The following is a 27,103-nucleotide window of genomic DNA, read 5'->3' as shown; positions in this document are numbered from 1 at the left end:
ATCACGAGGTCAGGAGATCGAGACCATCCTGGCTAACACAGTGAAACCTCGTCTCTACTAAAAATACAAAAAATTAGCCGGGCGTGTTGGCGGGTGCCTGTAGTCCCAGCTACTTGGGAGGCTGAGGCAGGAGAATGGCGTGAACCCGGGAGGCGGAGCTTGCAGTGAGCCGAGATCGCGCCACTGCACTCCAGCCTAGGGAACAGAGAAAGACTCCGTCTCAAAAAAAAAAAAAAAAAAAAAAAAAAAAAAAAAAAAAAAAAAATCTCTGGCCCACAACACCCTATAGAATCTGTCTCTTCCTCGAACACTACTCTCCCCTGCTTGCCGGTCTCATCACCTTGGCCTTCTGGCTGTCCCTTGAGCCACTGAGGCTTTCTGTGCCTCAGGGTCTTTCACTATCTTCCTCTCCACCTGGAATACCCTCCCCCACTCCTCCAACACTGGCCTGGGGCGTGGTGGCTACCGCCTGTAATCCCAGCACTTTGGGAGGCCAAGGCGGGTGGATTATTTGAGGTCAGGAGTTTGAGACCAGCCTGGCCAACATGGTGAAAACCATCTCTACTAAAAATACAAAAATTAGCTGAACATGGTGGCACACACCTATAGTACCAGCTACGTGGTAGGCTAAGACAGAAGAATGGTTGAATGCCAGAGGAGGAGGTTGTGGTGAGCCGAGATCATGCCACTGCACTCCAGCCTGGGCAACAGAACAAGACTCCGTCTCAAAACAAACAAACAAAAAACAAAACAAAACAAAAAACTTTCTAAGACAGTTGTAGATAAAGGCAGATTTATTAGAAAAAGTAGGAAAATACATTGCAAGAAGGCAGAAGAGAAGCTGACTGCCAGGAAACAAAAGGTTGTTGGAGATTGTATAGAATAGTGTTATGCTATCTGTTGAGGAGGTTTTTGTGCAGTATCAAATGCCAAGGGTACAGTGAGCTAACTTGCAGGAGTCTGGTGCTAGTTGGGCACAGGAAGATTGTGAATTATTTGCACAGGAGAGCTATGTGTCCTGGATATGAAGAAAGGCAGACTCATAGCTTATCTAAATTCTCTTTTTGCTTTCCCTTGCTCCCACTGACCTGACTCCCTTTCCCTAATTAGCACTTCACACCTAGCACTAAGTAGGTGCTCAATAAGCATTTGAGTGAATGAATGAGTGAATGAATGAATGATGATGTTAGAAGTTAATAGGCTCTTCCACCAGAGGACAGGTCTGTGGGAGTGGGGCCCTTTATCGATTTGTTTATGGTTTTATCCCCAGTGCCTGGAGTACAGGAAGATTAAAAAATTTATTTCACTTTGCTGAGAAGAGGTGGAGCCAGGATTCAAATGCTGGTCTATTTGACTCCAAAGTTCACAGCTGGGCCACAGCACACCCAGGGGAAAAAGTCAAGTGTATTTGGGGATAAAGAAAGGTTGGTGACAAAACTAGAACAGGGATTAGAGTATTTTCCCCAAATCCCCAGTCCTTTCTTTCCCATTCTGCTAGCTGATTCAGCCAGGGGAGGGGAGATGTCAATTTCTCCCTCCCAGAAGCCTTTGCAGAGCTGCTGATGTGCTTTCTTTTAGGCTGAGAGGCGGCCCCCATCCGGTCCCATATTATCATTCCATCTTGACCTCAGAGGAAAGAAAGGGAAACCAGCTCTGCTGAGCACCCTTTCCACTCCCTCACCCCTAGGCCGTTATCTTGCTGAATCTGCATTATCTATCATGAGAGAAGTGTATTTTGAGACTAATCTTACAAAAGAGGAAACAGCTCAGAGACCTTAGGTAACTAGCCCTAAGTCACACAGCTAGTAAGTGGACGGGTTGAAATTTAACTTGGAGACTTGAACCCCAAATTCATTTTTTTCTATCACACCACACCTATCTCTGAAGCTTACTGGCTGTCTCCTCAGAGAACATCCCTCTCCAAAGGGCTGGCTCCAGCTGGGAAACCAGCCTAAGGGTGCCCTGGGTCAGAGGGCCAACCTGTGGTTTTGGGGGCAACTCCTTCTCCTGGCATCTGAGGCTCTTTAAAACAATCTGCAGCCACACTGTCTCCCAGCTCCGTCTCCCACAGAGCTCTTTGCCTTCTTCTCGCTCCCTCGGGCCTCTTCATGCTTATTTTGTGTTCCAAGACTTTGTCAGCATGCCTCACTTCCTCCCCCGGAACCCCAAGAGTGCCTCTTCCCTCTGTCCACCTAAGCCTGACCCTTGCTTCAGGGTCTAGTCCCTAGAAAGTCCCCCACCTTTACCTCCTCCCTACGCTGGAGTCTCTGGTCTCGCCCTCATCACTGTATCCCCATTCTGTTCCCCGGTCTCACCCTCATCATTGTACCCCCATTCTGTTCCCCCACCACCCTGCACTCTCTCCCACCCCCGTCATGCCTGAGCACGCTGTCCTCTCCTGTAGCTCAGAGCAGGTCATCTTCCTGCTTCTTGTTAACAATGATATAACAGCCCTTGCTTAACAGAGGGCTCCTCACCTGCCAGCTACTGCACACTAAGCACTTTAAACCTATTAACTCATTTCCTCCCCTCCCCACAAAAACGTAAGAAGTCGGTGCCATTATATATCAACTATTTTACCAAATGGGGAAACTAAAGCACAGAGAGGTTAAGTAACTTGCCCAAGGTCACAGAGCTGCTGACAACTTCTTTATTGCCTCCAGGCTTAACATAAACTCCAAGAAAGTCCCAGGAGGCTCTTTGGATCTCTTTTGCCCCTGTTGTTTGCAGGAACCCATCTCCCACCACTCTCCCCCACCCACACTGCAAGCGGCAGCCGCCTGAGCTATATTTAGATCCCAGAAGCCACCAAGCTCCCTCCGCACTCCCCGCCCTTGTGCATGCTGTTCCCTCTGCCTGGTCCCGGCTCTGTGAGGTGTGAGGTCTCCCCGTTAGCCCTCGCTTTCTTTCTGCCTCCTGGGAACCGTGTCCGCCACCTCTTCACTTTGATCAATTATTTCCTTGCCATTGTCTGTTGGCCTGTCAGCCTACCCCCACCCGACCGAGAATGCCTTGACGGTAGTGAAATGGTCTTGCCAATAGACTCCACAGCAGGCTCCGCCACGATGTCAGCGCCAGGAAATGCTGGTGAATGAATGAAGGCTTTCTGCTGCGAGTCAAGCCCACTCTCCACAAACAGACCTGAGGAGAGGGGCCCAGGCCCGGCCCCCAGCGCTTCTGCAGCGGGAGAGCTGCATCCAGAGAAGGCTGGGAGGTTGCTCCCAGGCCGGCTGGTGCGCGCTCTGGGGGAGACCCTCGGAGCCTTCAACGCAGCCAGGCAGGCAAGTGGGGGCAGGGCGTGGGCGCGGACACACCCCCAGCAGTGCCCCCGGCGCCCGGCAGGGGGCGCCGCCCCGCCGGCCCACGCCCCGCCGCGCGCCAGGCAGGCCCCCTCGCGCAGGCGCGCTGCCGCGGGCGGAGGATCCGGGCCGCGCTTCCTCTCGCCAGGCCTGCGAGCTTCCTCCCAGCGGAGCCCCGGGCGAGCCGAGGTTGGCCGCCGCCGCCGAGCCCGCTGCCGCCCTCCCGCTCCTGCCCCACCCGCGCCTTGCCCGGGGGTTTCTGCCGGGGTGGGGTCCGAGCCGGGCCGCCGCCCGGCTGCGCCGCCGTCGGGGCCGTCCCCCGGCCCGCCGTCCCTCCCGCCTCAACCAGCCTCTGGCCGCCGGAGCCTGCGGGGCGTGGAGTGCGAGGAGCTCCGCGGCCCCGATCGAGCGTCCGGGGCGGCCCCCGGCAGCCAGCGCGACGTTCCAAAATCGAACCTCAGTGGCGGCGCTCGGAAGCGGAACTCTGCCGGGGCCGCGCCGGCTACATTGTTTCCTCCCCCCTACTCCCTCCCGCCCCCTTCCCCCGCCTTTCTTCCCTCCGCGACCCGGGCCGTGCGGCCGTCCCCCTGCCTCTCCCTGGCGGTCCCTCCTCCCCTCTCCTCGCACCCGTACCTGTTTGTACCGCACCCCCTGGGGACCCCTGCGCCCCTCCCCTCCCCCCTGACCGCATGGACCGTCCCGCAGGCCGCTGATGCCGCCCGTGGCGAGGTGGCCCGGACCGCAGTGCCCCAAGAGAGGTGAGTGCCTGGCCGTCCCGGAGTGTCCCCTGGAGGGAAGAGGGTGGAGGTCGCGCGTCTAGTCTCTGTTGCTGCCACTGTCGCGTCCACTCCCATTCCCCCCTTCTCCCCTTTCTCCCTTCTCTCCTTTACTCCCTTGCAAGGGTTCGAATTCTCCCAGGCGCCCCTGTCAGAACCCAAATTGGAAGGGAATGCACGAGGGAGGTACTGCCCTGCAGCTCCACGGACTCGTCTTCTCGGGTCGTCCCGAGTCCCCCCCTTTGTGGAGCTCAGAGTAGGAGGTGGCTAGAGTCTGGAGGAAGAGGATCCGTACGAGCCAGGTCCCTAGAGAGAGTGCTGGACTCCCCTGCCGTTCCCTGTCCAGGGCCTCCCCGCAGGTGCCCTGGCTTGCTTGGTTCTGACCCCTCCCTCATTACCCCACCATGACCCTGCGGGCTGCAAGCAAGCCCAGGGCCCAGCCACCTCGGGTGAGCAGTTAGAAGCCCAGGTCCTGGGACTGAGCCTGTCACCCTTGGCCTCTCAGAAGACCAGGCCTAAGCCAAGGGACCTCTGACCTTTGGGTGGGAAACCGGGCAGGCCTTCCGCCCGGGTAGAGGTGACTGAGCATTAGCACCATGCCCCCACCTTCTGGCACCCTGGGCAGCCCATTCTCCTAGGCTCTTTGTGGCCCAGACCAGGTGTCAGGAAGGGGTGTGTCCAGCCAGCAGATTTTTGGAGCTTAACTACTAGTTCACTTCCCCGCCCATTTTGTACACCCAGGAACCGAGGCTCAAAGGGAGAAGTTGCTACCCCAGGCCTCTAGTGGAGTTAGGCTGGCTATCCTTTCATCCCCAGCTCTGCAGGGCTGGATGGCTGTGGGTGGAAGGAAACCAGGCAGGCACCTTCACCCACTGAGGACACAGGCCCCCAGCCTGGCCCCAGAGGGACCTTGCTGGTTGAGCACGTGCTTCCCTGCGGAGGGCTGGAGGGAGTGAAAGGGCTTCCGGCTTCAGCTGTGGCTGGGTCGGCTAGCAGGAGATGTGGGGAATGTGTGGTGTGGGGCCATCTGTGTGGTGTGGCAGGAAGGTCCAGTCCTGGCTCCGGCTCTGAGTTGAAATAACCTGGTGGTCAGTCCTGACCCAGCACTCCCCACACGTATAGCCCAGCTGGCAAAGGAGCAGCCAAGTTCAGAATATAAATGGGGTCAGATGGGAACCGTGGAAGCCCTGTCTCCACTGGCAGCAGGCTACAGAGTGGGGACATGGGAGCATTGTGAGAGTGGGGACACCCAGGGGGCCTATTTCAAGCTCCTAGTACCCTGGCGGTTCCAGTGTCTTTCTTGGTTATGGCCACAGCAGGAACAGGGCAAGGACAGCAGGGATGAGGTTGGGGCCTGGCAGGATCCTCTGGCCCAGGAGAGCAGGCAGTGCCCTGGAGGGTGCTGAGCAGTGTCTGGGCTCCCTTGGAGCTGCTGGCAGTTTTGTCCTGCTGGGTCTCTGCTCACGATTTAGGATTTTTTGTTTTTTCAGTTTTTTTTCTGGCTGTCCTGACATGCACAGTGGAGGGGACCCAGATGTCCTGGGCTTGTGAGACTCCCCTCACATGGCCCCACACCCAGCCCTAACTTCCTTTCCAGCCTGAGGGACTGGGGCTGGAGCCTGACATGGTTAGCTCCCTCCCACCCCAGCCAGCCTTTTTAATTTTAATTTTAATTTTTTTTTACCAACTGTGAGCTGTGAGGGTGCGACCCAGGGTCCCAGGGCCTTTGAAGAAAGGAGTCTGGCTTCTGGCTGGCACATGTGCAGGGATGTGCTTTTCATTGGTGAGCTTGGTGCCCTCCTCCCTCTCAGAAGCAGCTGCTCTTCTCTCTGCATTGGGTCAGGGGCAAGGAAAAAGCAGAAAATGTTCCCATTCACCACCGCAGGGGGGCCAGACCCCAAAAGGCTGAGCCACACAGAGTGGCCCACAGCAAGGGTTGGAAATTTCGGGGACAATGCAGCTTCCTCCAAACAAGTATAGGTAGGGGTTGAGGCCCAGTATCCACAGTGTGACATGGCTGCCCCCCAAAGGGGGCAGACCCGCCCGGGTGCAGTTCTGGGCTCCATCTTTTGAAGGATTTTAAAACCTTGACAGGTCATCTTCAGAGAACCAGGGATGTTGATTGAGTCTGGGAAAGAGAAAGTAGGGACAGATTCTCATATGTCTGAGGGACTGTCCCAAATGAGAAAGGCATCCCATGGCAGAAATTGTCCCAGACACGTGGGCCAGAGCTAGAGAGCAGGTGGGTCCCAGGGAAGTGAATCTGAGCTCATTATAGGGAAACTATGAATGTACTCATTTTCTTGATTTAGAAAATAACAAAACAGCGCTACAGGAAATTTAGAAAATGAAACAAAAATCACCCACTATTTCTTCAGCAGGCAGTGACTGTGTTAGCATTTTGGAGTTCCTTGCCGGTCTTTTCCCCATCTTTTTCCTTCATCGCCGTTGTCACTGGAGTGTGTGTGCCGTGACACCTTTTTTCATTTAATACTGCGTCTGTGGGCATTTTCTCATGGTGCTACGCGGTCTAAGTAACGTTGCTTCTAAAAAGCTACAGAATATTCTAGGCTGGCCTGCTGCAGCGCCATCACCCATACACTGGAGCATGTGCATTTTTCCCCTCTGTTGCTGTTGTGGTTGTCGTTACTATGAGTCCCAAAAGCAGCCGGGGTGTTGGAGGGCACAAGCAACTTGGCACCCAACTGAATATGGGTTCCAGGCCCAGACATGCCACTTAGGCCCAGGGTGGAGGGACCTTAGAGAAGTCACTGACCTGCTGAGCCTCCTTTATATAAATAACAGGATGGTGACACCTACTTCAGAGGAAGGTGTAAGGACAGTGTCAACTAACTAACCAAGGGACTCTAAAGTGCCTGGCGCAGCCGTTTCTCCACTCCCTCTGTGAATAGGATTGGCATTGTTGAAGGAGTGCCCACTGCTGGCTGCCTCAACCTGTGGGGAAGGTACCTGAGCCACGGGCCAACGTTGACTGACTACTCACCTGGCAAAGAGGTGGTCTCTGCCTGAGGAGCCCCTCTGAAACCCCCTGGCCCTGAGGTTCTAGAATACTATGGCCAGTGCCCTTGCCTGCCTTCCCTTCTCCCCATTACCATATGATTGGCTGGCCTAGGACATGGGGCTGGCCCTGGGAAGATGGGCTGCTGGTTAGGGTCCGGGGCCTGACTCCACCCATTCCCCTTCCGGTCTCCCAGCATCAGAGCTAAATAGGCAAGGCCTCTTCTCTCTCTCTCTTTGTGTGTGTGTGTGTGTGTGTGTGTGTGTGTGTGTGTGATGGAGTTTTGCTCTTGTTGCCCAGTCTGGAGTGCAATGGTGCGATCTTGGCTCACCACAACCTCTGGCTCCAGGTTTAAGCGATTCTCCTGCCTCAGCTTTCCAAGTTGGGATTACAGGCATGTGCCATCATGCCTGGCTAATTTTGTATCTTTAGTAGAGATGAGGTTTCTCCGTGTTGGTCAGGCTGGTCTCGAACTCCCGACCTCAGGCGATCGGCCCACCTCGGCCTCCCAAAGTGCTGGGATTATAGGCGTGAGCCACCGCGCCTCTTCTCTAAGAGCCTGTCTGCCTCCTGCCTCCCAACTCTGGCTAGGTCAGCCCAGCTCGGCATTTTCCCAGAGGAAATAGAGGCCTGCTTAGCCTGAGACTTAGACAAGGAACCCAGGCATCCTGAGCCCCAGCCCAAGAACAGCCATGCCAGCCTCATCTTCCCACCCTGTTCCAGTAGCCAAGGAAGGGAAGGAAGCTGGGAGATTGAGGGTAGGGGGATTCTGGAGCCTCCCAGAGCTTCCCTGGAGGGAGTTGGACACACCAGGAAACTCGTGTTAGCCTCCCCCTCCTCAGCAGGTGTTCCCCAGGTCTAACCTGAGTGTGTATCACTGTGACACACCTGCTTCCTCTTGTTCTACTTTTATGGAGACCACAGTAACTGGGAGTGCCCTCCTACAGCCACCCCGTGGGCAGTAGCAGGACACCAGTCTCTGCCTGGCAACCCTAGGCCTAAGAGACTGTAGCCCCAGATGACCCCAGGGTGGCCCAGGACTAACCTAAGGAAGGGGTCCTCCCCCAGGTGGCCCATTCAGTGCAGAGGTCCCTTGGGCACACGACCTCAGACACCAGCTGCCAAACTTTGGCCTGTGGAGTATCTCCTCCTCCCTGGTTTTAGTGTAAGGGAAGTGGGCATGACAACTGCCCTCCTGTCCCACAGCTTGGGATGGGATGAGGTCACAGGGTGGGGTCCGCCCCAAGATGCTGGCCTGGCCTGGCTCGGATGAGAGCCCTTTGGGTGTTTCTCAGTTTCCCCTGCCCTTGGTTGGGGACCGGATGGGTGGAGGAGCAGGCCACCCCCAACGCCCGGCAGGGAGCACTGCTTCCCTTCCCCCTCCCCTCTGGGTCCCTTCATCCAAGGGCTGGAAATAGAATCCGCTAAGTAATGATTAAAGTCAAATTCAGACCTAAAAATAAAGAGCTGGCGAAGGAAGAGCTGGTGCTCCCTGCATGGCTGAGGGGAGAAGTGAGCAGGGAGAGGCTGGCTTTGGGTGGCTGAGCCCCTGCTCCTCGGGATCAGGAGTACTCCACCAGTTGGGGGGGGTGCTATTTTATCTGCCATGATGTGGCCCATTAAGTGTAGATGGCACCAATCAGGGCAGACTGACAGGACCCATTAGAAAAAAAAAAAATCCCATTTTTCCCATGGGGAAACTGAGGCCCAGAAAGGAGAAGTGGTTTGTCCAGCGACTATTTGAGAGCTCCCCTCAGCAGGCCCCAAGGGACTAGAGGGCCCTGTGCAGCCCAGCCTACCCTTTCTGCCTGCTCAGTTTCTCTTCCTGGTTTTGAGGTGCTAAGATGAAGGCAGCTTCTCATCACACACTAGCTGTGCACACACCCTCCAACCACAGCTTCCCTCCACCCCTCCTTCTGTGGTCTGGGCCCAGAGTCTAAGAACAAGTAGAAGAGAGGCTGCTTGGTGCCCCCCTGGCTGTCCTGATCATGGCATGGTTTAAGCCTCGTGGGCAGGCGAAAACCTGGGCATCACCTGCCCCCCTTGGACCCTGGCTGCTGCTTCTCAGCCCAGCCTGACACCTGGTCCTCATGCAGACTGGCGCATCTATCTATCTGCAGCTTGTGCTGTCCGTGCTGCAGGGAGACAGGAGGGAAGGAAGAAGAACAAACCTTGAGAGCACCTCTGCTGGCGGGTAGAGGAGACGAGGAGTCAGTGAGGGGAGGCCTGTGGTTCTCACTTCCTGGCAGGGCTGGTAGGAGCTCTGAAGCTGGGGCTCTGCGTGGGCTGGGGCAGCCTGGAGGGCCTCCTGGAGGGGAAGGTCCTGTGAAAGTTGAGAATCGTTTGAAGAAGAAGCATGGTAGGGAGAGGGGCCCTTGTTTGGAGCTTCTGCCCTCTCTAGGGCTGCTGGTTATTTTCTGTGTGTCCCTTGACAGGCTGTTGGCCTCTCTGAGAGGCTGGGGTATGCAGACAAGCAAGAAGTGGGCACAGAAGTACCTCTGCTTCCCAGAGCAGAACAGCCAAGCCCTGGGCAGACCTCCCCTCGGTACCCCCCACCTGTCCATTTTCAGGGTGTCATCTGTCCTGCACAAGGAAAGGTGGGAAGAAAGGTCCCCTAATCAAGGTTCAGACAACTCTGAGCTCAAGTCCCCACACAGCTTGTTCCTCCTCTGTCAGAGATCACCAGTCCTTGCCCTATGGGGTGTTTGAAGGATTAAGTAACTAATGCAGTGCCCCAAACCCGGTTGGGTCAGTAGGCTGTAACTCCTTTGTTCTCATTCTGCAGCCCATCCTGCTGGAGGAGTGTGTTGGTAACGCCCCCATCTCCCTTAAGTAGTAGCAAGTCTGTCCTTTGTTTTGGTCCCCACAGCTTTACCTTCTGAGCTGTGTGTTCTGCAGGTCCTGGTTCTGAAGTGGGGAGACCAGAAATCTGGGGACCAAAGTTTTAGACAGCTCATGGGCCTCCAGCCATCAGTCTCCCCACCTAGAATGTGGCCAGGAGACTTCGGGGTGAGGGACAAGAACATGACTTTGAAGGGTCCATTGAAGGCTAGTGCTGAGAGGCTATATGTAAATGCAGGCAAATGAAGATGCAAAGACCACATCCTGTGCTAAGGGGGTTGGGGGAGCAGAGGCCTGGGTTAGGGCCCTGGGGAGGCCCAGAGTCCCCATTGCCCAGCGCACGTAGGTAATTAGGCTCCTGAGCGGTAATTAGAAACCTTTCTGGGCCAGGAATGGCAGCCTCAAGCCGCAGCGGTGCCTGGGGAGTACGCTCCCCGTTAGCCTGCTCTAACCCCAGCCCCCACCTCTCCCAAACTGCTAGACGGGATTTCCGGTCCCACTGAACCATTGGGGGCAGGGGGAAAAAAGCCAGTAAGTTGCTGTAATTTGGTATTTATCCATTAAATCTGCCCCTCTCCTTAGGTCAGGGTGCTGACGGGAGCCCCAGGATGGCAGTAGGGCAGCATGCACTGGAGCCAGAGCAGGCATTCTTCTGTTCCTTCATGACCTCCCGGGAGGTGTAGGCATCTCCAAGGCCCTGGTGCCCAATTCTGCTGCTCACCCTGAGACACCTATGCAGTGGGGGTGCTGAGGGACCACCAGCGCAGGCTGCGGGGGTCAGTGGAAGCCCTCCAGCACCCTTCCTTGCCTGATGTGTGGTGGGGAATGTCACAGTGCCTCAGCCTGGTGTCCTCTGCAGAACCAGAGGTGGGGCTGATTTTATTGCTGCCAAACTTGCCCAACTGCTGGTGGGTGCCCCGCCCTCCTCAGGTGCACTGCCCTTTGGAGGGGCGGGCCTAAATCTGAAACTTAATTCTGCCTGTATCTGTACTATGACCTGTAGGCCCTGCTCGGAGCTCCCTGGGTCCCCATCCTGAACCTTCTTCAGTCTTCATTAACTCGCTCTGTACCAGTTTGCAGTCTTAATCCTGGTCTACTTCAAGGCACCCCTCTCTCAGTCACTTTCCCCTAAAATCCTTCTAGCTCCTGCTCCCCTCACCCTTCTTCCTGGAAGCCTTCCCAGGTGGCCCCTGTCTCACAGTCTATTGAGGCACTGAGCATACCAGGCCATGGTTGACCATCCAGTAACCAGGAGAACAGGAGCCAGGTTTGCATTTTATGGTGGTTCCCAGCACCCAGTCCTGGCTTGTGCACAGAGGAGAGGCGGGTGAGTGGTGACCTTGGGTCCCCAAAGGCAGGACCTCCTGAGTCCTTTCCTTCTCCACTCGGATATCCTGGCCCACCAAGCATGGCTCTGGGCACACAGGAAGGCTTCCAAAACACTGGCTCAAAGAATGAGAAGGCAAGGTGGACCTTGCTGTTGCCTGTTTTGCCTCCAGTGGCTGTCCCCATCCCCCAGAGCATCCAGCTGGGTCCTGTGGCAGCACCAGAATCTCCGGGGGCCATGGCTCTGAGTTCCCCCAGGTCTTTTGTGCACTTCCCTTTTCAGTGGGTATTTTTAGCTGGGCGTAAACAGTTACTGAAGGCTCCCATGCCCCATTAGGCAGCAGAGTTTTGGCAAGGGGGGAAGGGCAAGGGAGCCCCTTGACCTCCCCTGGCCCTCAGCACGTGCCTGGCCTTGGGGGTCTACAGGTGCTTCCAGGGTAGGAAAAGGGCAGCCTGGGAGTTTCTGGGCTCCCAATTCTCCTTTCTCCCCACTCCTTGTCAGCTTGGGCTCGCAAGAAAGGCTGCCTGAGGCTGCAGCCACTGACCTCAGCGCTTGGGCACAATGCCAGCCTGTTCCCGGGACCCCAGCACAAGGGCTGCTGGGAGCTGGGTTTGGGGCAGGAAGTCACAGTGAAGCACTGGTCCTGCCACATCCTAAGCCCCTTGTCCCCTAGCCTTGCGGGAATGGGGTGACAGCTGCTGTCCCTTTGGGGTTAACTGTAGTCCTATTGGTTATGAGACCTCGGTGTGGTACAGCCAGCCTGGTGTCCCCTTTTTTTCAGTTGTTCATTCATTCATTCAGCACTCATTTACTGAGCAGCCACTTTGGGCCCAGCCCATGCAGATGTGAGTCAGACCCTCACTTTCCCCCTGCAGAGCTCCCAGTCCACCGTAAACCACAGGCCACAACCAGTGAGGTTCTCACTGGAGCACGGGGATGTGTGAGAGGCCTTGGAGGCCTCGGCAGCCAACACAGCTGGGGACCCAAGGAATTCTCCAGAGAGAGGTGATTTACAAAAAGTTTCTTATTTCCAGTTTTAAGGGGGAAGGTAATAGATGCATGTGGCTTTAAAAAAAAATAACAATTTTTTTTTTTTTTTTAAATAACAATTTTTTTAAAAGCCCAAAAGGACAAAATAGCAAATGAACAGTAAAAAGTAAGTTTCCCTTGAACTTGATCTCACTTTCCCTTCTCATCCTAGAGGCAACCTCTGTTACCAGTTTCCTCCGTCTTTCCAAAGATAATCAAGGCATATTTGAGTTTAGGGAGGCATTGTATTAATACCTCTTTAAAAACACAACTTGTAGTATTCCATAGAGAACCTGCACCTGGCTTTTTTTCACAGCCTTTTATTTTGAGTATTTGAAACGTACCAAAAAGTTGAAGTAATAGTATAATGAATATTCATATATCCTTCATGCAGATTTGCCAGTTCTTAACATTTTGCCACATTTACTCTATCTCTTCTTTTATCTACATAGACGTATGTATGTATTTTTTGCTGATTTGAGTGTTAGTTGTAGGCATTGTATCTTTTACCCTAAGAACTTCAGCGTGTATCTCCTATATAATCACAATGTCATGATCACACTTAAGAAAATTGACATTAATTCCATATTATCTACTATGTCCAATTCCCCTCTCCCCAAGTGATTTTTATAGCTGTCCCCCCGACCACCCCTTGATACAGAATCCAATTCAAGATCATTTATTGAATCTTGTCATGTTTCTTTAGTGTCCTGTTCAATCTAGAACATTCTCCAGCCCTTTTTTTGTTTTGCTCTTTTATGACATTGACGTGAAGAGTCCGGGCCAGTTGTGAATTTGTCTGATTGCTTCTCCCTGGTTGGAGTCAGGTGGAACAGCTCTGGCAGGAACGCCCCCCGGGCGATGCAGAGTCCTCCTCCAGGAGGCACTTAGCGTCCGCGCGTCGCCTTGCTGGTGATGCTTCACTGGATCACTTGGTTCCGGGGTTGTCCGCACGTCTCCCTGTAGTGCAGGTGCTCCCTCCTCTTTCCAGTTAGCCTGTGGGATGGGACTTGGAAGCTGTGTCTGTTCTGCTCCCCTGGCAACTTTTTCTTCAATGACTTGAGCTGGTGTTTTGCCATTTTCCATACTCTATCATGGGGAGTGTTCAGTATCAGCATCTAGAGATCTCCCCTGGCCCCATCACAGCTAGAGCTATGCTGTCCCCTTTCAGGGACGTCTTGTAATTTATCCACCCAGCTCCCCACTGATGGACATAAAGGCTGTCTCCCCATCATCTCCTGTTACTACAGACAGCACTGCAGGGACTGTCTTGCTGTGTTTTTTTAAGGCATGGGTGCTCCAGAAGCAGTTGCTCAGCTGCACCCCCAAGGTTGAGTGGAAGTCCCTCGGTAAAGGAGGAGGAGAGAGTGGGAAGGGAATGGCAAGGCAGGGAGGGAGACAGGGCACAGGTGTCCTGGCAACAGCAGATGGGAAGCAGGTCTGGCTAAGGTACCAGAAGCCAGCAAGTCCCAGAAAGGTCAAGTGACTTTCCCAAGGTCACACAGCAAGTTGATGGCAGAGCTGGGTACAGGACTCAGAGCATCTGACACCCAGGATGATGTTCCTGCACTGTTCCATAGAGTAGCGCGACTCTTAAGTTTAAATAACCCCAGGAAGGACACCCTCTCTGTGCCTGACCCCCGCTGGGTTGTGGCGGCCTAAGTTTGCAGTAGCTCCTCCCAGCCACTCTGGCTCTCAGCCTCTGACCTGCAATGGGAGGGTCTCACCTTCTGGAGATGTTTTAAGGAGGGGACCCCAGCCTAGGCACTAGCTGGGAAGCCACTGAGCCATCTTGTCTGCGGCCACTGACGTCAGTGCTTGGGCACAATGCCAGCCTGTTCCCGGGACCCCAGCACAAGGGCTACTGGGAGCCGGGTTTGGGGCAGGAAGTCAGCATGAAGCACTGGTCCTGCCACATCCCAATCCCCTTGTCCCCTAGCTCTGTGGGGGTGGGGTGACAGCTGCTATCGCTTTGGGGTTAACTATAGTCCCATTGGTTATGGGACCTCAGTGTGATGTAGCCAAGCTGGATTCCCCCTTTTGCTTGTTCATTTATTCATTCATTCAGGGGTCTCATGACCCCACCAGGGAGGAGCCGTCCAAGAGTTAGCAGCTCCCACTTGCAGGATGTCTGTGGCAAGGCAGGCGCTGTTCTGGTGCTAAGAGCTCAACTCCAGTCCTCACAGCAGCCCCCAGAGCCAAGGGGTATCACCAATCCATTGCACAGATGGGGAAGCTGAGTCCTAGAGTCACAGCCAGCAGAGTAAAGGTGATGAGTTTAGCCCTCTTCCCTGTTTCCAGACCCTCTGAGGCCTTCAGAGCCCAGCTCCTTGAGGCAGCCCACCCCGACCACTCCTACGCTTACCCTTCCCTGAGCGCCAGCCACCCCTGTTCCCCTCATAGCTGCTTCTGCCTCCTCCCTCCTCTCCCTTCCCCCTAGGCTAGTGTGGTCCCCATGGCAACTCCTGGGGCCTGTCTGGCAGGGAGGCACGGGGCTGTGGGGAGGGCTGGCTCAGCAGCTCAGGAGTTTGACACCTGAGTGGGACAGGATGCTCACTCAAGGTGTGGCCCTAGGGACACCCGCCTTGCCCCTGTGGGCCTCACTTGGGGTTCTCATCTGCAAAATGGGGATAATAATAGCTTCTCTGTCTCAGCGTTGTTAGAGGATGTGATGAGCCATAACGTGCCAAGGACAGGGCCTGGCACAGAATAAGTGCTCAGAAAACAGGGCCTGTTATTATTTTTATTATTATAATCAAGGCAGTGGGGAGGCGGTGGTGGCAGTAGCTGTAGGCCAGGAAGGGAGTGTTTGCAAACTGACAGCTGGAAGGGTGACTAACAGCGCAGCAGCCTCCGCGCCCCCCTGTGGTGGCAGGGAGTTTGGGGAGGAAGGGGGAGGCATGGGGATGTGGAATGCTAGCAGCGCCCCTATTCAGAAGGACCTAAAGGTTGGGGGCCCAGCCAGCCCTAGTGGGACCCTAATTCAAGCTCTGTCACCCCTAACTAGCTATGTGACTTCAGGCAAATTGTTCAACCAGTTGAGCCTCAGTTTCCGCTTCTGTAAAATGGAGGTAAGAGGGTTAGAAGAGCTCACAATCCTCCTTCCCTCCCCGCCACCCCCACCCCCACAGCTTACAGTCCACGGGAGGCAGGGGCAAGGGATGGTTCCTGTACTCAGTGGTGACTGAGTCATGTGGATGGAGGCAGGTTTCAGGCTCATCCTCCTTGGGCCTCAGTGTCCCTGCCTAAAGAGCAGGGGTTGATGGCCTGGCCTCTGGGGATAGGAAGGGCCCTGTGTTCTGGGAGGAACGGAAGCTTTTTTGTCCAGGGGATGGGGCAGGGGCACACCAGACACTTCGAAGTTCAGGGTTTCATTGCAGCCCCTCCTCAGCCAGTTTGCAGGAGATACCTGTCCTCCCCTTCAGGGTAAGCAAGACTTAGAAGGGTTGAGTCACTCATCCCAAGTCGCACAGTCAACAGAGCCAGGTATTAAGCCCAGGCCTGACTATAGAGCCAGGTGTGCGGCCTGCAAGTGTTGGTTCTCCCTGGCTGTCTCCTCCCCAGCTCCTTCTGCTCTCCACGATCACATGCTCCCCTGCTGAGGCCCCATCGCCCTCAGAGTCAAACCCTGGTTCCTCACATTGGCAGTAGAAGTCCCCCTGCTGCCTGGCAGAGTTTATGCCAGGCCTACTTGAAACCATCCCCTACAGTGTCCCCTAAGCAGTGGTGCTCAGGGTGGACTCTGGAAGCCTGTGGGGTCCTAGAGCCCCAGATGGGCAGGGTCTGCCTTCCCCCTTCCCTCACCATCAGCTTCCACCCAGGCCAGTTTCTCATACTGTGCCGGTCCCCTGCCTGACACCTTTGCTCAGACTGCTACACCAACCTGGGGTGCCTTCCCTGGCCCGCCCTCTGCCTGTCTAAGCCCTGCAATCTTCAGGGGTCAGCCCCAGAGCTCCCTCCTCCAGGGAGCCTGTCTGAGCTCTGCAGTCCGTGCCTACTTCACATCCCCAGCCCTTTGCACTAAAATGTCTTCTCCCGTGCCACTGCACTCCAGCCTGGGCAACAGAGCAAGACTCCCTCACAATAATAACGATAATAATAAAATAAAATGTCTTCTTCCACTGGGGTTGGTAGCAATATTTGTGACTGTCAGCCTAGCCCCCAGACCTGATCTACTGTATCAAAGAGCCCAGCAAAGAGGCTCATGGAGGAGTTTCTCTTCTAACACTGTGACCACGAAGATGCCACTGGCCCTTTAGGAAACAGTAGTTCTAGCCCCTCTGCTTCCTGAGACAGGTCCAAGGGGGCTGTGGGCTGGGATTACAAAGTATGTATGTGCAGACGGGTGGGTTGCTGCTCTTAGGGAATGGGGTTGGCTAGGGTAGCTTTTTTGGGGAGTCAACTTTATTGAAGTAAATATATGGTTGACCCTTGAACAACACAGGGGTTGAGGGCATCAACCTCCTCCCTGCAGTCAAAAAATCATATATTAACTTTTGACTCCTCAAAAACATAACTACTAATAGCCTGTTGTTGTCAGAAAGCCTTGTAGATAAAGTTGATTGACACTCATTTTGTTTGTTATATGTATTATATACTGTATTCTTACAATAAAGTAAGCTAGTGAAAATAAAATAAGAAAATCATATGGCCGGGTGCAGTGGCTCACACCTGTAATCTCAGCACATTGGGAGGCTGGGGCAGGCGGATCACTTGAGGCCAGGAGTTCGAGACCAGCATGGCCAATATGGTGAAACCCTGTATCTACTAAAAATACAAAAATTGATCTGCTGTGTTGGCGCACGCCTATGATCCCAGCTACTCAGGTGGTCGAGGCATGAGAATCACTTGAACCTGGGAGGCGGAGGTAGTTGCAGTGAGCCGTGAATCACCCCACCACTGCGCTCCAGCCTGGGCGACAGTCTCCCTGTCTCAAAAAAAAAAAAATTATAAGGAAGAGGAAATATATCTACTATTCTTTAAGTTGAAGGGGATCATTATGAAGGTCTTCCTCCTTCACATTGAGTAGGCTGAGGAGGAAGAGGAAGAGTTGGTCTTGCCATCACAGAGGTGGCAGAGGTGGAGGTGGAGGAGGTGGAAAGGAAGGCAGAAAAGGCAGGCACACTCAGTGTAACTTACTGAAAAACATCCAGCCACGTGTGGTGGCGCATGCCTGTAGTAATAGCTACTCAGGAGGCTGAGGCAGGAGGATTGGCTGAACCCAGGGGTTTAAGGCTGCTGTGAGCTATGATCACATCACTGCACTCCTGCCTGGGCAACAGAGTGAGACCCTTTCTCAAAAAAAAAAAAAAAAGAAAAAGAGAAAAAATCCATGTGTAACTGGACCTGTGCAGTTCAGACCCGAGTTGTTCAAGGGTCCACTATACACCAAAAAGTGTGCCGATCGCAAGGGTGCAGCTCAGTGAATTGTCACAGAGTGGACCCCCTTCATGATTGGGCTCAGACAGTCCAAAAACCAACCCCAGAGGTCCCCTTGCATTCCTTCCAGTCTCCCTGTCCCAAGAGCAGCTATCCTGACAGCATGGATTAGTTTGGCCAGATTTTGAACTTTATTCAAATGGAATTACATAATATGTACTTTCCTGTGTCTGGCTTCTTGGTTAACATTTTATTTATTTATTCATTTAGAGGCAGGATCTCGCTTTGTCACCCAGGCTGAAGTACAGTAGTGTGACCTTGGCTCGCAGTAGCCTTGACCTCCCCAGGCTCAAGCGATCCTCCCACCTCAGCCTCCTGAGTAACTGGGACTACAAGCATGCAGCACCACCCCCGGCTAATTTTTGTATCTTTAGTAGAGACCAGGTTTTGCCATGTTGCCCAGACTGGTCTTGAACTCCTCCTGGGTTTAAGCCATCTGTCTGCCTCAGCTTCCCAAAGTGCTGAGATTACAGGTGTGAGCCCCTGTGCCTGGCCATCATTATGTTTTGAAATTTATTGGGATTGGCCAGGCACGGTGACTGGAACCTGTAATCCCAGCATTTTGGGAGGCCAGGCGGGTGGATCACCTGAGGTCAGGAGTTCGAGACCAGCCTGGCCAACATGGTGAAACCCCATGTCTACTGAAAATACAAAAATTAGCTGGGTGTGGTGGTGCACGCCTGTAATCCCAGCTACTCAGGAGGCTGAAGCAGGAGAATCACTTGAACTCAGGAGGTGGAGGTTGCAGTGAGCCGAGATTGTGCTACTGCACTCCTGCCTGGGCAACAGAGCCAGACTCCATCTCAAAAAAAGAAAAGAAAAGAAAAGAAATTCATCAGTGTTATTTAATGGTTGGAGTTTGTGTCGGAGTTTATTTAATGGTTGGCATTTGCTGCCATATGTAGTCCCTTTTGTGAATATGCCACTGTTTATCCATTTTCCTCTGGATCGGCATCTGGGCAGCTCCCAGTTTGAGGTTTATTACAAAGCATGCTACTTGTAGCCCTTCTATGCCTGTCTAGGCAGACACATGCCCTGTGTCCTCTCGGTGTGTACCTAGAAGTGGGGTTGGTATACGTTTAGAGATGCTGCCCAGGCAGGATTCTGCAGGTGAAAGACCCAAGGACCCACAGAGCATAAGGGACTTTCCCAGATCACACATCCCCTTCTCAGAGCTGCCCCGGGGCCCCTTTCCCCACAGAACAGTAGCTGGAACCAGGCCTGGGGCTGATGGGCAGGTGTCCGTAGTCCTGCTAGCCCTCCAAGCCCCCTTTGCTCCTTTCTGTCAGTCCTGGAAGGCCCCCTGTGGCCTTAGGGTTGGTGGCTCCCTCTGCCCCTGGGGGTCCTCAGCCCTCATGCTCCTCTACCCAGTACCATCAGCTTGCCAGGACTGGAGAGAACTGCCCGTGTGTCAAATCCCAGCGCAGGACGCTCTTGGCACCTGTTCACGGCCAGTGAGGAGCCAGATCTCAGCAGTTGGGGGGCATTTCTTCACACCCCTCCTCAGTCTTCGTGCTCTTCCCCACAGCTCTAATGGTACCAAGTGACAGGTTGGCTTTACTGTGACTCGGGGACGCCAGAGCTCCTGAGAAGATGTCAGCAATACAGGTACCACAGGGGTGAGGGTCTGGGACATGCAAGCATTCCCACCGGCCCCAGCAGGGTGCTTAGTGGAGGAGAGAGGATGCAGCTTAGATAACCCACTCCCCTTTTTCCCAGCACTCAGTCAGATACAGGCCTGGGGAAGTGGGGGAGTCTCAACAGGAAGGGACCCAGGGCTCGTTCTCCGGGCATAGCACCTCATCGAGGCTCACAGAGGCCAGCTCAGAGACTGTGACCACGAGGGTGCACGGGCAGGTGGCTGGAGGGGGCCCAGGCTGCACCCGCCCATGTGTCACCTGTCTTGCAGGCCGCCTGGCCATCCGGTACAGAATGTATTGCCAAGTACAATTTCCACGGCACTGCCGAGCAGGACCTGCCCTTCTGCAAAGGAGATGTGCTCACCATTGTGGCCGTCACCAAGGTAATCAGGTGATGCCCACCCCACCATCCCACTGCTGGGCCTTCCCTCTGCAGGGGGAGGTGGGCCTGAGAGCCTGTCTGGGCTGCCCTCTCCCCAGGACCCCAACTGGTACAAAGCCAAAAACAAGGTGGGCCGTGAGGGCATCATCCCAGCCAACTACGTCCAGAAGCGGGAGGGCGTGAAGGCGGGTACCAAACTCAGCCTCATGCCGTGAGTACCATGAGGAGGGGTTGGGGAGGGAAGGGGCCTTGGTCCTCCTGAAGGAGCATCGAGAACAAGCAGGGAGGCCAGAGTGAGAGGCTGGGGTGTTGGGGAGGGCCTCAGGAGGAGGTGCAGGGCGCTGGTGCGGGACCTCACAGAGCAGGGCTGGGGGCAGAGGCAGGAGGGTAGTGAAGAAGGGACAGGGAGCAGAAGAGGAGGGCCTCAAATGCCTGACTGAGCGAGTGCAAGCCACGGGTGCCAAGCAGAGGGAACCCCTTCAGAAAGGGGAGCCAGGGTCAGTACCTTTGGGCCACCATGACCTCCAGCCCTGCTGCTCCCCAGTTGGTTCCACGGCAAGATCACACGGGAGCAGGCTGAGCGGCTTCTGTACCCGCCGGAGACAGGCCTGTTCCTGGTGCGGGAGAGCACCAACTACCCCGGAGACTACACGCTATGCGTGAGCTGCGATGGCAAAGTGGAGCACTACCGCATCATGTACCATGCCAGCAAGCTCAGCATCGACGAGGAGGTGTACTTTGAGAACCTCATGCAGCTGGTGGAGGTGAGCTGGGGGGTACCCACGGGGCCTTGCTCCCACCCTCACACACCCTAAACCCATCTGGAGCCTTTGCACACAGCCCTGGCTTCTAGCTCCAGCCCCTTCTCCAGCTCTAGCTTCTGCGTGGTGACCAGCCATATGGGGCAACTTCTGTGAGCCCTCATTTCCTCACACCTTGGTGGAGCAGCTGCTGCGTGCCAGGACTCACCTCTGACCCCACAGTGCCACCATGAGGAGGGGAGCCTTATCCTCATTTTATAGACCAGGAGTTGAAGGTTCAGAGCAGTTAGGGGACCCACCTGAGGTCCCACAGATATAATTTGGTGCCAGGACTGGAATCTGAGTCTGTCTGATCCCAGAGCTAACTTTCCTCCAGCCACTCACAGACCTGCATGCCCAGAAGCGTGTGCAGAAACATGAGCCATGCGCCTTGATCGCCAGGGCCCCTGAGGCTCTCGCACCTGCACGGACATGTCCACGGGTCCCTGCAGCTTCCCAGGCCAGCTCTGACAGCCGTGGCCAGGCCACACCTGACATCTGGTAGCCACAGGCAGCCTCCCGTGTCCCTCCGTATTCACTCTCATCTCCTTCCCCTGCTGGCCTGGCTTGGCCTGTGGCAGGTGAGGGTGGGGTCCTGGGCACTCCTGGCTAGAGGCTGGTTTCAGGACTGAGCCATGGGTTGCCCTCTGCATCGGATACCCATGGGGCCCAGAGTGGTAGCAACAGCTGAGTGTCTGTCCAGCAACTGCGTGTAGGGTGGCATGGGAAATGGGCCATACGTCATAATCCGGGACTTCCCTAACCCCTGCCCTACCAGAAATGGGGGGCCCTCCCCGCTCAGTGACTCCAGGCTGGGCGGGGCTGGCCTCTGCCGCCCTCTGGTGGTCAGGCCTGGACGGTGCATATGGGGCACCTTGGGCTGTCTCTGAGCACCCTGCCCCCCACACCCTGCAGCACTACACCTCAGACGCAGATGGACTCTGTACGCGCCTCATTAAACCAAAGGTCATGGAGGGCACGGTGGCAGCCCAGGATGAGTTCTACCGCAGTGAGTGCACCCCACCCCAGACCTCTTGCCCACCCACCTCCTCCCACGCAGGCTTCCTGGCACTGCCCCCATCCAGGAACCTCCAGAGAACCCCACGTGCCTGATAGTCCAGTCAGCTTCTGTCATCCTAGCCATGTCCCTAGTGGCCTTCAGGCCCTCACTGGCCCCTCCCCACAGGCGGCTGGGCCCTGAACATGAAGGAGCTGAAGCTGCTGCAGACCATTGGGAAGGGGGAGTTCGGAGGTGAGCTGGGCCGGGCCGCCTGGGGGGGTGCCGAGGGACTCGGAAGTTGGGAACAAGCCCACCTCTCTGCCCCCAGACGTGATGCTGGGTGATTACCGAGGGAACAAAGTCGCTGTCAAGTGCATTAAGAACGACGCCACTGCCCAGGCCTTCCTGGCTGAAGCCTCAGTCATGACGTGAGTGGGGGCAGGGTAGGGGGGAGGTTGACGTAGGCTAGGAGTGAGGCACCGGCTTCCCCTTTCTGACCACTCTCGTCCTGCCCCAGGCAACTGCGGCATAGTAACCTGGTGCAGCTCCTGGGCGTGATTGTGGAGGAGAAGGGCGGGCTCTACATCGTCACTGAGTACATGGCCAAGGTGGGCACCTGCCGAGACCCGGCACTCAGGCTTTCCAACTACCCCGAAACCCCCACTGTGCTCTGGGGCCCCTGCTCCCTCAGTCCTCTGACCCCAAGTGAGCTTTTAGGTCACCAGGGCTGAGCTTTTGTCCTGGTTTACCATTTATTGACTGTAACATTGGACAAATCATGTCACCTCCAAGCCTCAGCATCACATCTGGGAAATGGAGATAATAACAACTTATCTCAGAGATTTGTGAGAGTCGAGGGATAAGGCATGAATAACACAGAGCAGTGTCCAGCATGGATGTCTGGGCCCCTCCCCACTCCTTCCCTGTCTCACACCTCCCTGGAGTGTCAACACTCACCTGGCCCCAGCGGGCTGTGTGAGAAGGCTGCAGGGCACATCTGACCTCTGGACCTGGTCTGTCCTTCCTGCCCCCAGGGAAGCCTCGTGGACTACCTGCGGTCTCGGGGTCGATCAGTGCTGGGCGGAGACTGTCTCCTCAAGTTCTCGCTGTGAGTGAAGCAGCCTCTTGGATGGGTAGGGTTCAAGGGGTACCCTGCCCTGCTATGGGAGCCCCAGTCTGAGGGGACATGTGGCTGGCCTACCCCCAGAGATGTCTGCGAGGCCATGGAATACCTGGAGGGCAACAACTTCGTGCATCGAGACCTGGCTGCCCGCAATGTGCTGGTGTCTGAGGACAACGTGGCCAAGGTCAGCGACTTTGGTCTCACCAAGGAGGCGTCCAGCACCCAGGACACGGGCAAGCTGCCAGTCAAGTGGACAGCCCCTGAGGCCCTGAGAGAGAAGGTGGGGCTGGCCTCCCCTGGGTCCTACAGAGGTGGGCAGGAGTCCTGGGTCACTCCCCACCCCTGGAGTCCCAGGATCTGACGCTGCTTCTTCCATCTACATGGCAGAAATTCTCCACTAAGTCTGACGTGTGGAGTTTCGGAATCCTTCTCTGGGAAATCTACTCCTTTGGGCGAGTGCCTTATCCAAGAATTGTGAGTATGGGTACTGGGATCAGGGTGGCTCTTGGAGCACCGGAGGGGTTGGCAGGGGCATGAGCCTCCTTGGGCCCTGCCTCCTCAATCAAGGCCTGGAAGCCTCAGGCCTGCCCTGGGGAGCTCACAGGCCACTCTCTGGGCCTGGGTCTGCGGCAGGGCTGATGGGCATCCCTGAGAGGCTGCTGGGTAGATGTACTCTCTGGGGCCAGGCCCTGGACTGACTCCTGCCTCCCCCTGGCCACAGCCCCTGAAGGACGTCGTCCCTCGGGTGGAGAAGGGCTACAAGATGGATGCCCCCGATGGCTGCCCGCCCGCAGTCTATGAGGTCATGAAGAACTGCTGGCACCTGGACACCGCCATGCGGCCCTCCTTCCTACAGCTCCGAGAGCAGCTTGAGCACATCAAAACCCATGAGCTGCACCTGTGACGGCTGGCCTCCGCCCGGGTCATGGGCCTGTGGGGACTGAACCTGGAAGATCATGGACCTGGTGCCCCTGCTCACTGGGCCCGAGCCTGAACTGAGCCCCAGCGGGCTGGCGGGCCTTTTTCCTGCGTCCCAGCCTGCACCCCTCCGGCCCCGTCTCTCTTGGACCCACCTGTGGGGCCTGGGGAGCCCACTGAGGGGCCAGGGAGGAAGGAGGCCACGGAGCGGGAGGCAGCGCCCCACCACGTTGGGCTTCCCTGGCCTCCCGCCGCTCGCCTTCTTAGAGTTTTATTCCTTTCCTTTTCTGAGATTTTTTTTCCGTGTGTTTATTTTTTATTATTTTTCAAGATAAGGAGAAAGAAAGTACCCAGCAAATGGGCATTTTACAAGAAGTACGAATCTTATTTTTCCTGTCCTGCCCATGAGGGTGGGGTGGGACCGGGCCCCTCTCTAGGGACCCCTCGCCCCAGCCTCATTTCCCATTCCGTGTCCCATGTCCCGTGTCTCCTCGGTCGCCCCGTGTTTGCGCTTGACCATGTTGCACTGTTTGCATGCGCCCGAGGCAGACGTCTGTCAGGGGCTTGGATTTCGTGTGCCGCTGCCACTCGCCCACCCGCCTTGTGAGATGGAATCGTAATAAACCACGCCATGAGGACACCGCCGCCCGCCTCGGCGCTTCCTCCACTGATCCTGCCTGTCCTGCCCGGTCGTCCCTCCCATGCCATCTTGTCCATCCCCCTGTGTCTGTGAGTGGGGCTGGGTGGGGAGCATGGCTGGGAGATGTAGCCACTGCTTTGTGTCAGCTGCACGAGTGAGTGTCCTGTGTCTGCCCTCGGGGAAGTGCTCCCCACCCGCCCTGCTGTCCAGCTGCCACCGGACCCAGCTCCGGGGCCCCATCCACAGGATGCTGCCTGGGGGTTCCAACTGCCTCCCCTGCTGTTTTCAAGCCTGTAGCATAAGGAGGGCTAGAGCCAGGGACGGGAGGGAGCCCAGGCCTGCACAGATGGGAACGGGGTTCTAGTCAAGCCCCCTGTGCAAGAGAGAGAAAAAGCAATGGTGGGCCCGGTGGGCTTCCTCTGGTAGGAAGAGAAGTGTCTCATGCCTGAGAAGATGCTGACCCCGAGGGGGATGGGAAAGCTCTTGGTTGTTCTCCAGTTTCACCCACGATGTCACAGCTTTGCCCTGTCCCCACCCCTGCCATGTGCCAGGCCTTAGGTCATACCAGACTTGGCAGGGGCTGAGGATGCAGGGCAGAGGGGAGATCCTGGCACCTTCCAGTCATGGGGACTCCCTCCCCACCCCACCTTGTCGGGGAACATATAGAGAATGTGGACCAGCCATGAGATTTTCTCCCCTCACTCAGGTTGTCCAGTCCAGGGGCAGTGGTCAGTACAGAACCTCTGAAGGTGTGAGGAGGCTTCATGGCTTCATGTATTCCCTGAGGCAGGCAGGTGGGGTGTTCCCCTTGTCCTGTTGTGGCCCTGACCCTTCCTCTACTAGCCAACAGGACCTGAAATCCAGGGAGATCTGACTTTGAAGTCTACCTTGTGTCTGTTCCTCAGCCCCGCTGTAGTTCCATCCACCATGATCTCTCCTGGCCCAGTGCAACAGCCTCCTCTCCGCCTCCACTCCATCTTCTCTGCACACTGCCAGACTAATTTTTCTAAAACTACACCATTCATTCAACAACAAGTATTTGAATACCTGCTGTTTGCTAGGACTGAGGTTCATCAGTAAGCAAAACACACCCCGTGGAGTCCACAGTTGGGAAGACAATCAAATAGTCACATATAGACGGTGACAAACTTAAGTGCTACATGAGGAACACAAAACATGGGAATCTGTAGATCGGGGAGGGCTTCTGGAAAGAAGCGGCTTTTAAGCTGAGATCAGAAGCAGAATGAACAGGTTGTACGGCAGGAGTTAACAGCATTCCAGGAAGAGATGCTGAGACTGCAGGGAGGGCAGCTTTGTCTCAGATCTCCAAGACAGTGGGTGAGGATGGACGAACCGCCAGGCCTGAGAGGTGAGGCTGTGGCAAAGACTTAGCTTTTATCAAACAGAGAATAATGGGAAGCCAATGACAAGTTTGATCAGGAGGGTGACATGTCAGGTAATTGTTTTTCGTTTGTTTTTGAGATGAAGTCTTACTCTGTCACCCAGGCTGGAGTGCAGTGGTGCCATCTCAGCTCACTGCAACCTCCATCTCCTGGGTTCAAGCGATTGTCCTGCCTCAGCCTCCCAAGTAACTGGGATTACAATAGGCATGCGCCACCACGCCTGGCTAATTTTTGTATTTTTAGTGGAAACGGGGTTTCACCGTGTTGCCCAGGCTGGTCTCAAACTCCTGACCTCAAGTGATCCACCACCTCGGCCTCCCAAAGTGCTGGGATTACAGGCGTGAGCCACTGCACGCGGCCCAGATATGTGTTTTTGAAATCATCCTAGCTACTGGTAGAGGAGTTTCAGAGAGTACAGTGAGGACTGGTCCACATGAGAGATGGTCTCCAGAGAGATTTAGCTCCAGAGCTAAAATTGAATGAACTTGGCTATGGATTCAGTGTGAGAGTGGAGGAGAGGGAGGGGCCGTAGCAAGGCCTGATTGAGCAGAACGGATGCAGGGAGGGCAGCAGGGGGCATCCGCTGAGCGAGGACGGGAGACTCATGCTTAGGAGGGAGTATCATGAGCTCTGTTAAGGACATGTTAAGGTTTTTGTTCTTTTGAGACAGGGTCTCATTCTGTCGCCCAGGCTGGAGTCCAGTGGTGCAAACAAAGCCCACTACAGCCTTGACCTCCCAGGCTGAAGCAGTCCTCCTGCCTCAGCCTCTCAAATAGCTGGGACTACAAGTGCATGCCACCATGACTGACTAATTTTTAAATTTTTTGTAGAGATGAGGTCTCCCTATGTTGCCTAGGCTAGCCTTGAACGCCTGGGCTCAAGCAGTCCTCCCACCTCGGCCTCCCAAAGTGTTGAGATTACAGGCGTGAGCCACCACACCCAGCCACACGTTGAGTTTTAAGTGAGGCTTTGAAACTGCCAAGAAGCTGGGCGCGGTGGCTCATGCCTGTAATCCCAACACTTTGGGAGGCCAAGGCCAGCGGATCACTTGAGGTCAGGAGTTAGAGACCCACCTGACCAACATGGTGGAACCTCATCTCTACGAAAAATATAGAATTAGCTGGGCGTGGTGGTGCACACCCGTAATCCCACCTACTCCAGAGGCAGGAGAATTGCTTGAACCCAGGAGGCAGAAGTTGCAGTGAGCTGAGATCACGCCACTGCACTCCAGCCTGGGCAACAAGAGTGAAACTGCATCTCCCAGAAAAAAAAAAAAAAAAAAAAGGTCAAAAAGAGGAGGTTGACCACGTCAGTGCCATGTTGTAAAAGCCGAGGGAAAAGAACTTCAAGAGGGGGAAGCTACCAGGGTCCGCGCCTCCCAGAAGGCACAGAGATAGAGGCTGAGTCTGCCCCTTGGTTTTATTTATTTATTTATTTATTTTTATTTATTTTTTGAGACGGAGTCTC

The 27,103-nt window shown here is 55.3% G+C and overlaps 2 protein-coding genes across 7 annotated transcripts; one reads left to right on the top strand and one right to left on the bottom strand.

Moving 5' to 3' along the window:
* The first annotated feature begins 3,399 nt into the window (after positions 1-3,399).
* Positions 3,400-24,261, top strand: CSK (C-terminal Src kinase). Of its 5 annotated transcripts, none has more exons than XM_063638784.1 (14): positions 3,400-3,488; positions 4,005-4,057; positions 19,259-19,338; positions 19,640-19,753; positions 19,851-19,963; positions 20,297-20,516; positions 21,468-21,558; positions 21,739-21,804; positions 21,881-21,980; positions 22,070-22,160; positions 22,587-22,660; positions 22,760-22,955; positions 23,063-23,149; positions 23,397-24,261. In XM_063638784.1, exons 3-14 carry the CDS (start codon positions 19,324-19,326, stop codon positions 23,577-23,579), a joined length of 1,350 nt encoding a protein of 449 aa, XP_063494854.1. In that variant the 5' UTR covers positions 3,400-3,488; positions 4,005-4,057; positions 19,259-19,323; the 3' UTR covers positions 23,580-24,261. The 5 variants fall into 5 exon arrangements, with proteins under 5 accessions (XP_063494854.1, XP_063494855.1, XP_055133742.1 ...); XM_063638785.1 differs by having other exon boundaries at positions 21,468-21,561; positions 22,587-22,657; XM_055277767.2 differs by having other exon boundaries at positions 21,468-21,561.
* Positions 4,091-11,161, bottom strand: LOC129482253 (uncharacterized). Of its 2 annotated transcripts, XM_063638790.1 has the most exons (4): positions 9,970-11,161; positions 9,266-9,417; positions 5,760-5,904; positions 4,091-5,142 (listed from the first exon to the last, which is right to left on the bottom strand). In XM_063638790.1, the coding sequence occupies exons 1-4, from the start codon at positions 10,196-10,198 to the stop codon at positions 4,874-4,876; spliced, it is 795 nt and encodes a 264-aa protein (XP_063494860.1). In that variant the 5' UTR covers positions 10,199-11,161; the 3' UTR covers positions 4,091-4,873. The 2 variants fall into 2 exon arrangements, 1 of the variants encoding a protein (XP_063494860.1); XR_010120685.1 differs by lacking the exon at positions 4,091-5,142 and having other exon boundaries at positions 5,730-5,902; positions 9,262-9,417.
* Positions 24,262-27,103: the final 2,842 nt, after the last annotated feature.

Source organism: Symphalangus syndactylus, chromosome 5 (assembly GCF_028878055.3).
Source record: "Symphalangus syndactylus isolate Jambi chromosome 5, NHGRI_mSymSyn1-v2.1_pri, whole genome shotgun sequence".
In the NCBI taxonomy this organism is placed as follows: domain Eukaryota; kingdom Metazoa; phylum Chordata; class Mammalia; order Primates; family Hylobatidae; genus Symphalangus; species Symphalangus syndactylus.
The sequence above is the reverse complement of the archived record's forward strand: the minus strand, read 5'-3'. Positions and strand labels throughout refer to the sequence as shown.